The 13,068-nt window shown below is 39.8% G+C and overlaps 1 protein-coding gene across 1 annotated transcript in view; it reads right to left on the bottom strand.

The window, feature by feature from the left end:
- LOC136870567 (methanethiol oxidase) overlaps positions 1-13,068 on the bottom strand; it is a 127,172-nt gene that overhangs the window by 40,569 nt on the left and 73,535 nt on the right. Inside the window, exons 3-5 of the mRNA XM_067144926.2 lie at positions 11,233-11,418; positions 10,464-10,623; positions 1,770-1,913 (exon numbers count right to left, since the gene is read on the bottom strand). Of these exons, the coding sequence (XP_067001027.2) occupies positions 1,770-1,913; positions 10,464-10,623; positions 11,233-11,418 (490 nt within the window). The remainder of the gene's footprint in view (positions 1-1,769; positions 1,914-10,463; positions 10,624-11,232; positions 11,419-13,068) is intronic.

Below are 13,068 nucleotides of genomic sequence, written 5' to 3' on the forward strand. Positions count from 1 at the left end.
ATCTTGGGCGGATCCAGGTTAACAGACATTGAACGTGGGATAATCATTGGCGCATGGGTCATAGCACTGTGGAGATTACACGCAAATTCAGGTTTCCGAGGTCAACAGAGTCGAGGGTGGATCTTCAATATCACAGAGAGAATGTTACCACTTGTGTAAACTCCCACACGGGAAGACGACAGGTGTTTAACAAACAGACTCGTTGCCTCTGCAGAACCATACTGGGCGCTTGACGGGCTACTGTAAGTCAGATCACTGCCCAGTTGAATGGTGGGAGTCAGGAACCCATTTCTACCAGGACTGTAAGGAGGTAACTGCAGCACACAGGCTTCACTAGCCAATGACCAACTTATGTTTTTGTTGTTCCTATTTGCTTTACGTCGCACCGACACAGATAAGTCTTATGGCGACAACCCAACTTATGTCCCTTTGCTGACACCTCGACACAGAGCTCAACAACGTGCATGGGCCGGCAAACACCAGCAATGGACCATGGAACAGTGGCGGCATGTGGTATGATCCGATGAATCCCAGTTCCAGTTGTATTGAGCTGATGGGCGCGTGAGAGTGTGGTGTATGCCCCATGAAGCTATGGATCCTGTGTGTCAACAAGGTTGTGTCCAGGTGAGAGGTGGCTCAGTTCTGGTCTGGGCAGTGTTCTCATGGTCACAATTAGGCCCTATTGTCCGGCTGCAGGGAGCGCAGATAGGTGCACATTATGAGGACATTCTTTCAGACAATCTGCATCCATTTCTGGCCCTAGAGTACCTTAATGAAGATGCCATGTTTCAACAGGAGAATGCGCTGTCCCCCCCACTCTGTCATGGCACGCAGGTGGTTGGAGGAACACTCCTGTGAAGATACGACCATGGATTGGCCTTCCAAATCCTCCAATCTTAAACCAATCGAGCATTTATAGGATGCTGTCGATGCTGGTGTACTCTCTATGAACCAACTACACAAGACCAATTGTGGGTAGCAGTGCAAGATGCGTGGGGTTAGATCCCTCCAGAACGATTCCAACACCTTGTAGAGTTGATACCTCACCGTATTGTCATAGTTTTGAGGACTTGCGGAAGAGCATCTCATTATTAACATCACATTCAGTGCCTTCCAACGATTTTTGGCAATTTAGTGTATATATATATATACTGTAGTAGTATATAATACTGCTTTAATCTCTTATATTCATGCCCTACCCTCCTCTTAGTATTTTTACTCCACACAGTTCACTTTCAACCAAGTGAGTTGGCTATGCAGACAGGTCTATAGCTGTAATTATTCTACAGCTGGGATGGGGGTGGGTTTGAATCTCATCAACAGAAGACTCCAATGATTAGTTTTCCATGGTTTCTTAATTTCACACTAAGCAAACATTGGGGTTTTACCTTAATTAAGGCCATGGAAGCTGCCTTGCAAATTAAATGCTCTATGACAAAAGAGTCTACTACTAATAATAAAAAATAATAAAGCATATTGGCCGTGCAGACAGGTCTGTAGCTATAATCCTACACTTGGAAGGTGGTGGGTTCGAACTCAACCGATTGAAGCTCTGAGGATAATTTTCCACAGTTTCCCATTTTCACATCAGGCAAATGCTAGGGCCACTACTTAGCTAATTAAATACTGTATCATCAACATCATCAATCATATCCCTCCAATTTTATTTTAATGTGTACAAACCATAGCCTACGTTGTGTGTTCATTATTATAAAGATATGAGGTAGAGCCACAAAAACAACTGGAGTAATAGTATGTATATCACTTACTGGTATTTTGGCTATCAGCAGGAATGAAACCCTTAGAGAAGGACTTGGGAGCAGCCCACTCACTGGACACCAGAATATCGAAGTAAGGTTGGTACCAGAAGTCATAGCCAAAACGGGCACTCTGGCCGTCAGGTGCCCATAATCCTGAAACAATCAGACAAAAAAGATTTAACTGAAGTAAATGTGTACATAATATATGCAGCAAATAAAGACTTGAGTTAACAATATCTGCTTTTTTGTCATACATGGAAAGATGAGAACATAAATAGGAATGAGATCACTTTACTGTATTACTTTAATTGGGATAATCACATTAACAGGATTGTAAGTGAAGGTTACTGTTCTCTTCATTTGGTTATGAGGGTATTTAGGGGTTGTAGTAAGGATGTGAAAGAGGGAACATTAGACTCTGGTAAAACCCCAATCAGAGTATAGTTCCAGTGTATGAGACCCTCACCAGGATTACTTTATTTGAGAATTAGAAAAGATCTAAAGGAAAGTGACACAATTTCTGACAAATGACTAGTGTTCCAAAAATATTGAAAACTTTGGGCTGGGAAGACATAGGAGTAAGGAGATGAGCTGTTTAACTAAACGGTATGTTCCAAGCTGTTAGTGGAGAGATAGCATGGAATGACATTAGTAGACGAATAAGCTTGAATGGAGGTTTTAAAAGTAGAAAAGATCATAATCTATATACGGTTTATAAAATAAGAATTGCCTGTACATTGCTCAGAATTTAAAAGGAATGGTATTTCTGTATTGGTCGTGTCCCCAGTAACAAGGAAAAGCACTTTTTAATTTTCCGTCTACTCTGTCTGTCTGTCTGTCTGTCTGTCCGTCTCTGTATGTTCACACATCACGGGAAAATGACTGAAGAGAATTGAATGAAAATCGGTATGTAAAGTCAGGAAATGAGGCATTAAAACCTAGGCTATAAATAATTTTATTCATGCTGAAGAACTCCAATTCGATTGGGTTTCTAGACCGGGGCCGCCATCTCACCGTCAGATAGCTCCTTAATTGTAATCATGTAGGCTGAGTGGACCTCAAACCAGCCCTCAGATCGAGGTAAAAATCCTTGACCTGGCTGGGAATTGAACGCGGGGCCTCTGGGTAAAAGTTAGGCACACTACCCTACACCGTGGGTCCATCAAGCAAAATCACCGCCGATCACTATTTCAGTACAGTACTTGCTCTAATTATTGCAACGATGCGACCTTAACACCGAGATCCATAAGTATACCGTAGCCGTCCTTTCATGAGCTATAGTTTCTTGCAAAAATGCTTGAACGAGGATTTAGCGTTGATGGGGCTGAAATTTCTGGACGGTTGATCCAGGAATTCATTTCTTCAAGGAATGAATAATGCATGATATTTACAACGTGATTTAATTAGGATGCTTGTGGGACCACGTAATTTGAATGAATAATCCGGGAAAACATAGTTTCCAGAAACATATAATTGAGGTTCTACTGTAATAAAATAAACTACACTATAATTCAAAACTGTATTTGGGCATATTCAAATTATAACAGGTTAACTTAAGATGTTAGAGAGTCTGCGAGTTGGTGATAGCAACAATAATGTTATATCACATGGCCTCTAGAGAGGCCGGGTGTAGTTCTTTCTAGTTGATGTCTATACATCTGGGTGTGTATGATGATAATGAAGTAGGGAGAGGGTGGAAATCAAAGTCAGGACATAGCCTACTCCTTCAGTTCGTCTTAAGTGTTCAGATTCTTATAAACTTTATCATTTAGTGTTCTTCAGAGGTCTGCCCGATGGCCGTCATCATTAAGGCATCAGGCCTTTATGGTCTGGCACTGTGGTTATTTGCTTCAAGTCTAGCCAATGGAATACAATTTCACCATCGGAGTATTGGCCAGCTATGTAGGAATGTGGTGGTGTATAATTCTTAATCATGAAATTATGTGCCAAAACCTTGAGTTAAATTCCAAACCTCTCCACAGTGCTCATATGGAATGGTATTGGCAATTCATTCCCTTGTGGGTGGGGGTGGTAGAATATATCCATGGTGCTCCCTGTCTGTCATAAGAGGTGACTGAAAAGGAGATCATGGTTCCACTAGCTGAGTTTGACATTGCTTCCATTTATTCGTGTCGAGTTCCTAATTTTTATCTTTCCAACCGACGTCCCTTGGTGAACTCTTGTTCTTTCCCAACCCCGATGACATTAGGTTTGCGAGGCCTAGGTAGTCTTTCATTTTCATACCCTTCATGGCCTTTGTCTTTCTTTTGCTGATACCTTCATTCTTTGAAGTGTTGGACCTCTTCCATACAGTTTTAACAGAGAATGGTTACCCAGTTGTATTTCCTCTTAAGACAATAATCACCACTACTCTCGTCTCAGTGCAACTCTCCAAAAGAGTATGGTGGCATCACACAGCAAGTTGTATTATTCATTTCCATGTGTCTGAGTCCTAAAATAATAATATTTTGTGGCTATTTCTAGCCGAGTGCAGCCCTAGTAAGACAGACCCTTCGATGAGGTGGGCAGAATCTGCCATGTGTCGGTAACTGCGTGTTATTGTGATGGAGGATAGTGTTATGTGTGGTGTGTGAGTTGCAGGGATGTTGGGGACAGCACAAACACCCAGCCCCCGGGCCACTGGAATTAACCAATGAAGGTTAAAGTCCCTGACCTGGCCAGGAATCGAACCCGGGACCCTCTGAACCGAAGGCCAGTATGCTGACCATTCAGCCAACGAGTCAGACTGTCTGAGTCCTGGGAGAGATAGAAGACTCCATACATGTTCCCTCCAATCAGATTCTTAATTTGGTCCACCATCGAGTTGGCATTCACCCTTTTGGTCAACGGACATCAACTTTTCTCTCTACAAAAAGGGACTTCAACACCTCATGTTTTCTGGCTATGTGGCCGAAGTATCCAAGGTATTGCTGGCACATACTGGTCTAAGCTGCCAAAATACTGATTCACTGCTGTGAAGTTTTGTCCAGGGTGTTTGAAGCAGCCATCTATAGCACCATATTTCCATGACATCAAGACTTAAGTGCCTGGTTGCCTTTAATATTATATGATATAAGTTTCATAATGATCTCTACTGACAAGTACATGTATTCAAGATAACGTCGAAGACTGTAGTGGTCAGCCTTCTTAATAGTCCATATTTCAGCTTCATTGGTGACAATAAATAATAATTTTTGTAGGCTATTTATGGCCTGGGGCAGCCCTCATAAGGCAGACCCTCCATCGAGGGTGGGCGGCATCTGTAGTCTATTGAAAACTGTATGTTATTGTAGTGGAGGATAGTGTTGTGTGTGGTATGTGAGTTTCTATCGTTAGACATGTCGGGAAAGTGTGTGAAAGAAAGAGTACCAGAGTAGAGTGTTATCCAGGAATCCAGGAATTAGGTTAAGGCAGATGTTGAGGAAAGTAGAAAAGAAGGAGGAGGGAAACGAAAAGGTGGTAGTGTTTCACGTTGATACTAACAACATAAGACAAGCAGGTATAAGTACCAACATAGTTGGGGATGTGTGGGATCTGGTAAATGCAGCACGGGTAAAGTTTAAGGAAGCGGAGATTGTTATCAGTGGAATACTGTGGAGGAGGGATACTGACTGGAAGGTGATTGGGGATTTAAATGAGACTATGGAGTGGGTATGTGGGAAACTGGGAGTGAAATTTCTAGATCCTAATGGGTGGGCAGGAGATAGGGATCTGCGCTTAGATGGCCTTCACTTAAACTGCAGTGGTACATATAAGTTAGGAAATTTGTTTAGAAGGGTTATAGGGAGGTACATTCAGGGAAACAGGGTGGCCTAGGGAGCAGTGTTAAGGGAGCAGGGAACTGGAAATCAAGTAAGGATGACATAAAACTGTTAGTGCCCAACTGTAGAAGTATTGTAAAGAAAGGAATAGAATTAAGTAATTTAATAGATCTATACTTACCAGATATTGTAATAGGAGTTGAATCATGGCTGAGAAATGATATAATGGATGTAGAAATTTTCTCATGGAACTGGAGGGTGTTTCATAGAGATAGGATAGGAATGGTAGGAGGGGGAGTATTCATTCTCATGAAAGAAGAATTTGTAAGCTACAAAAAAGTTAAAGATGACAAGCACAAAATTCTAGGGGTAAGGCTCATTTCTAAAGATAATAGGCAACTTGATGTCTTTGGAGTGTACAGACCAGGAAAGGGTAGCGCAGATGCTGATTCAGAATTATTTAATAAGATAATCAGCTATGTGGGAAACGATAAGGAAAGGAACGTGATCGTAGCGGGTGATCTCAATTTACCAAATGTCAATTGGGAAGGTAATGCGAACGACAGGAAGCATGAACAACAAATGGCAAATAAGTTAATATGGGAAAGGCACCTGATTCAGAAAGTGATGGAACCAACTAGAGGGAAGAATATTCTGGATGTGGTGCTGTTAAAACCAGATGAGCTCTATAGAGAAACCGAAGTAATAGATGGTATTAGTGATCACGAAGCGGTTTTTGTCATAGTTAAAAATAAATGTGAAAGAAAGGAAGATATTAAAATTAGGACTGTTAGGCAGTACCATATGGCTGATAAAACAGGCATGAGGGAGTTTTTAAAAAGTAACTATGATCGGTGGAAAATGGTAAATAAAAATGTAAACAGACTCTGGGATGGGTTTAAAGCAATTGTCGAGGAATGTTTGTACCTTTAAAGGTGGTAAGGAATGGTAAAGATCCACTATATTATAACAGAGAAGTAAAGAGACTAAGAAGGAGGTGCAGGTTGGAAAGAAATAGAGTTAGAAATGGCTGTGGAAGTAAGGAGAAATTGAAGGAACTTACTAGGAAATTGAATCTAGCAAAGAAGTCAGCTAAGGATAACATGGTGGCAAGCATAATTGGTGGCCACACTAATTTTAGTGTAAAATGGAAGAGTATGTATATGTACTTTAAGGCAGAAACAGGTTCCAAGAAGGACATTCCAGGAATCATTAATGAACGAGGGGAGTGTGTATGTGAGGATCTTCAAAAGGCAGAAGTATTCAGTCAGTAGTATGTAAAGATTGTTGGTTACAAGGATAATGTCCAGATAGAGGAGGTGACTAATACTAAAGAAGTATTAAAATTTACCTATGACACCAATGATATTTACAGTAAGATACAAAAGATGAAAACTAGAAAAGCAGCTGGAATTGATAAGGTTTCAGGGGATATACTAAAGACAATGGATTGGGATATAGTACCATATCTGAAGTACTTATTTGATTGTTTGGTCAGAGGAGCTATACCAGATGAATGGAGAGTTGCTATAGTAGCCCCTGTGTATAAAGGAAAGGGTGATAGACATAAAGGTGAAAATTACAGGCCAGTCAGTTTGACATGCATTGTATGTAAGCTTTTCGAAAGCATTCTTTCTGATTATATAAGACATGTTTGCAAAAATTAATAACTGGTTTTATAGAAGGCAGTTTGGGTTTAGGAAAGGTTATTCCACTGAAGCCCAACTTGTAGGATTCCAGCAAGATATAGCAGATATCCTGGATTCAGGAGGTCAATTGGACTGTATCACGATTGACCTGTCTAAGGCATTTGATAGGGTAGATCATGGGAGACTACTGGCAAAAATGAGTGCAATTGGACTTGACAAAAGAGTGACTGAATGGGTGGCTCTGTTTCTAAAAAATAGAACTCAGAGAATTAGAGTAGGTGAAGCTTTATCTGTCTCTGTAAAAATTAAGAGGGGAATTCCTCAAGGCAGTATTATTGGACCTTTATGTTTTCTTATATTTATCAATGATATGTGTAAAGAAGTGGAATCAGAGATAAGGCTTTTCGCAGATGATGTTATTCTATACAGAGTAATAAATAAGTTACAAGATTGTGAGCAACTGCAACGTGACCTCAATAATGTTGTGAGATGGACAGTAGGCAATGGCATGATGTTAAACAAGGATAAAAGTAAGGTTGTGAGTTTCACAAATAGGAAAAGTCCTCTCAGTTTTAATTACTGTGTTGATGGGGTGAAAGTTCCCTTTGGGGATCATTGTAAAAATACCTAGGTATTAATATAAGGAAAGATCTTCATTGGGGTAATCACATAAATATGATTGTAAATAAAGGGTACAGATCTCTGCACATGTTTATGAGAGTATTTAGGGGTTGTAGTAAGGATGTAAAGGAGAGAGCATATTTGTCTCTGGTGAGACCCCAACTAGAGTATGGTTCCAGTGTATAGTACGCGAACTTTTTCTTGAGCCCTGAACTCCATAGTGCTGAATGGGAACTAGGGCTCAAGAAAAAGTTCGCATACTATATGGGACCCTGACCAGGATTACTTGATTCAGGAACTGGAAAAAATTCAAAGAAAAGCAGCTCGATTTGTTCTGGGCGGTTTCTGACAAAAGAGTAGCGTTACAAAAATGTTGCAAAGTATAGGCTGGGAAGACTTGGGAGAAAGGAGACGAGCTGCTCGACTAAGTGGTATGTTACAAGTAACTATTCTCATTTTGGTTCCGTATTGAAGTTGACGTATGTCTCAAATATTATTACAATATTATAAGTCCACCTGTTCAATACAATACAATACAATACAATATGATCCACTATTTCATATGGTCAAAATTTTTTAACATAATACATAAAAGTCAATGGTACATGTTTCACCCTTCCAACTTATGTTTCAACGGAATTCTAACATCAACTTGACTGTCTTTTAAATCCAATTGACTACCAACATAATTACTGACATCCGCTAGCTTTGACATACGTTTTATCATTAGCAACGCCTCTACAAGAAGTTCCATTTTCTTTTCTACTTTCAGATATCCCAACCGTATACATTTTAACATGTTTATTACATTCACACTTCCGTTTTAAATAACTGACTGTGATTTTACCATCTTGGATTCAAACTACGGGAATTGAAGTAATATCCCCCTTTGATGATTGTGTTTACATTCAACGCCATCACAGTCTTAATGATATTATAAAAAAAGGATCCATTTTAGTTTTGAACTCTCAAAATTCATGTTTAACCACGTTTTAATCTTCAAAAAACAGTTAATTTACTTTTTTTTTTTTTAACATACTTTGGTTAATTATCGTTGTTTTAGATGTTATTGTATAATGTTTTACGAAATCATTTTTCAACATTTTAACCTATAATTTATAAGATTAGAATGACTTCATATGTATTATTTTTAAGATTGATATAGGCTGATGATGCCCGTAAGGAGGGTGAAACATGTACCATTGACTTTTATGTATTATGTTAAAAAATTTTGATCATATGAAATAGTGGATCATATTGTATTGTATTGAACAGGTGGACTTATAATATTGTAATAATATTTGAGACATAAGTGGTATGTTCCGAGCTGTCAGTGGAGAGATGGCATGGGAGGACATCGGTAGATGAATAAGTTTGGATAGTGTCTTTAAAAGTAGGAAAGATCACAATATGAAGATAAAGTTGGAATTCAAGAGGACAAATTGGGGCAAATATTCGTTTATAGGAAGGGGAGTTAGGGTTTGGAATAAATTACCAAGGGCGATGTTCAATAAATTTCCAATTTCTTTGCAATCTTTTAAGAAAAGGCTAGGAAAACAACAGATAGGGAATCTGCCACCTGGGCGACCACCCTAAATGCAGATCAGTAGTGATTGATATTGATTGATTGATATTGATTGATATTCAGAGATGTTGGGGACTCTACTAACACCCAGACCCCAAGCCAAGGGAATTAACCATTTAAGGTTAAAATCTCCAATCCCAGGCCCTCTGAACCAAAGAAAACTGCACTGACCATTCAGCCAAGGAGCCAGATATTAAAAATTTTGGGGAAAGAAAATGCTGAAAGTTCCAAGCTATCATGTTTAGTCCCACCAAGTGATGATCCCCAAGCTAAAAAAACATCTCGAAATGATAACATATTTTCCTTGCGCATTTGATGTTCTTAGAGCCACATGCAAAGAAAAGTCAGTAACTAGAGTTCTGTAAAGTAATTTTAATTTTACTGATTACTTGCTGAAAAAATAATTTGTAATTGTAATTAAAATATTTCTCAGGTAATTGTAATTCAGCCCAGTCACTTTCTTCTTGTACTCTTCGTGTCACTGGTTGTTGTCCAGTATATAGCCACATGAATTCTATTGTTTCTAGAAGTGGTGGATGGAAAATTTTAGCACTGCCTAAGGACGGCTTTTTACCTAAATCCAGCCCTGTCAGTGAAATGAAAATCCACAGCCTGTTTCCAGTCATTCGACCGGGTCAGGAATGGAACGAATGAAGCCCCCATCTAGTGGCAAAGATAGGAAATATGCCGGCTGCCGAGGCCTGTCGCACTCCTCTGGGGCAATGATTAATGAATGACAGATGAAATGAAATGAGAGAGTGTTTCTGGAATGAGATATGGCAGGGAAAACCGGAGTACCTGGAGGAAAACATGTCCCACCTCCGCTTTGTCCAGCACAAATCTCACATGGAGTGACTAGGATTTGAACCACGGAACCCAGCGGTGAGAGGCTAGTGCGCTGCCGCCTGAGCCACGGAGGCTTAGCCCTGTCAGTCAAACTTTCTTTTACTACAGAGTATACTTGCATTAACAACATTTCAAGTGAAGTTAAGATAGCTCACAACAGGTATTTCTCGCACAAATCAAACTATAAGTGTGGTTACTATTTTCAGCATTTATCTAGATTGCAATTAGCAAATTATCATACCTTTCACTTCAAGACTCTTAGCATCAATAAGTATAAAGTTCCCCTTGCCATTGCCATCCTTGTCCCCTAGTGTTGAGATCATGATCTCGTTTGAAGCCAGGCAATGTGATGTATGAGGGTAGGAGACATTCAGCTTCTTCAGTGCATCAGGCTCGATAACCTACAACAAGCCGCGCATATGTAATTTTATATCAGGAACTATTTCAGCATAATCTTTAGAGAGACCTGGAGAAACCTGTGAATATCTTATTAAACAAGTTTTCAAAATCAATAAAAGTAAGATTTTACATAGTAACTGTTATTTACAAACCAGTATAACTATCCCTACCCTAAATATTGTTATAACCTACCTCCAGAGCCGATGAGACACTTAACATGTTAGCTGCCATGCTACATTTGATGACCCCCACTTAAGTGTAATTTTGAATGAAAGATGGTTTCTCCTTATTTTCTATTATACTGTACATGTGTACTGGTAATAAACCATAAATGAGGCAAAAGTGTTAATGATGGAGACAAAGTAAAATGGAGAAGAATTACATTTATCTCAAACTGGCTACATGGAGACAAGGGGAAATTATAATGATGATTTAAGTGCAGCCATCCAACAAACGGAATGTACTACTCCAATACCAAGTGAACCACTTTAGATACACCAGCATAATCCCTCCCTACAGTATTACACAGGTATCGTAGAATGAAAACTACAAATATCTAGTAGGCCTAACATTTTTTCTACTCCCCTTTTAACTAAAATTACAGGTCTTACCTTATGGATCCTGGGTGCTCGGGGATCACTGCCCGTGTCCACTATATACACTCGACTGCTGCCCATGCATGGGAGCACCAGCTTGTCACGCTTCTTGTCCTTATCATCGTAGCAACTGCTGCACACATTCCAGCCTGAATGGTGGAGTTCATCTCCGATTGCCTTCATAGGTAATCGATGGATCACCTTTAAACAAACCACAGATTTCATTTTCAGTCAGTTTTACCAGATTTGATAAATTTCAACTGTTATGGCTTAAGTGCACATACCTAACTCGGAGGTAAAGAGAGACTGACACTTTTAGGGAGAAAGGAAGAAAGTCCTAATGTTAATAAAATTAGATGGGTAGGCTATATATAATTAGACATATGTAAGAGGTTTCACTGTTTATAGGTAAAGGCGTGTTTCTTTTTATTAATTTGAGCATTAAAGGATTAAAAGTGGAACTTAGGGTGCATGATAAGTAAAATGTTCAAGGATAGTAAGGAAACATTTAAGCAACTGATCTGTATGTAATATTAACATACAAGAAGGCCTAAATGAGATGATATTTTCATTATAACCAAAAGACGTTGTACACTGATATGTGACTGAATTAAAGTTAACTGGCTGGAAGCATTTAAAACACACTTTTGCTTTGATAATGGTAGAAATATGGTATGACATGTGATCCACAAGACATCGGAAATGTTAAGGAGCCACACTGATCCATGATCGCTACACTGCCTCCCATAATTCACAAATTTTGGTCAAAGCATGGTTCAAGGCATACACATTCTTCTCGATCTCTATGGGATAGAGGTTGGATGACCTTGGGACATGCAAGTATTTTCAAGTGTGTGGAATGTTCATTGAACCAACTGGCCAAAATTCGAGAGTGAATCAATACTACTGTTCGTGCTCACCAATATTAGTACCTCAGCTCTGCGTGGGGTGACTGTCTTTTCCTTTTGTTTATTTCTCACTACTTTCTTGCGGACCACGTGGTCGGGGTGGTCGACAAGGCTGCCAACCTCTCTAGTTAAGAAGAGAAACAAGGGGGTCTGGGGGCGTAAGCCCCGTGGTTAGAACCGCCACGAAGCGGTGTTAGGCGTCTTGTCTCCTGTGTAAACACCATTGGCCTGGACAAGATCATGGGTCTAGATTGGTTAGGGTAGGGGTGACAAAACCATTGGTCCGGACAGGTTAGGGTAGGGGTGAACAAGGCCATTGGTCTGGATAGGTTATGGTAGGGGTATACAAGAGCAGTGATTTGGGGGCAAGTAAAGGGTGTCTGGGTGCATAAGCGCCCAGGATAGAACCGCCGCTTTGCAGCGTTAGGCCTCTAGTTCCCTGTTCGAGAGCTCCTTCCCCTTAGAACAGAGAGTGCACGAATTCCTTACCACCACTGCAGTGCTGTACCCTCCTCTGCGTTAAGGTAAGTTTGATATAAAATCTTTCCTATCCTGTACTCAGCATTATTTCCTTTATACGTCCTGTTTCTTTGTCTTTTTACTCTGTCAGGGTTGGTAATACAATCTAGTTATTATGATTGATGTGAATGATGTCACATGTGACTCTGCATTGACCAGTAGGAATGCAATTTGTAGTTTAGCAGTGGACAATGGTGAGTGCTCCTCTTTCTTAGGTTATAAAAGTAAATGTAGATTTTGGGGCAGGATGGTGGGTTCCAGGACATTGCATTGAACACATATCTGCTCTAAAAGGAGTTCTAAGTAAGATTTGCTTAAATTCTACTTCCTAATAATGCTACTAAGGTTGATAAGCACAGGCAGTATTTTTACCAGGAGTAATTCACCAATAAGTTGTCTTACTGAAGTTGCATGTCTCCTGCAG

Source organism: Anabrus simplex, chromosome 1 (assembly GCF_040414725.1).
Source record: "Anabrus simplex isolate iqAnaSimp1 chromosome 1, ASM4041472v1, whole genome shotgun sequence".
NCBI lineage: Eukaryota > Metazoa > Arthropoda > Insecta > Orthoptera > Tettigoniidae > Anabrus > Anabrus simplex.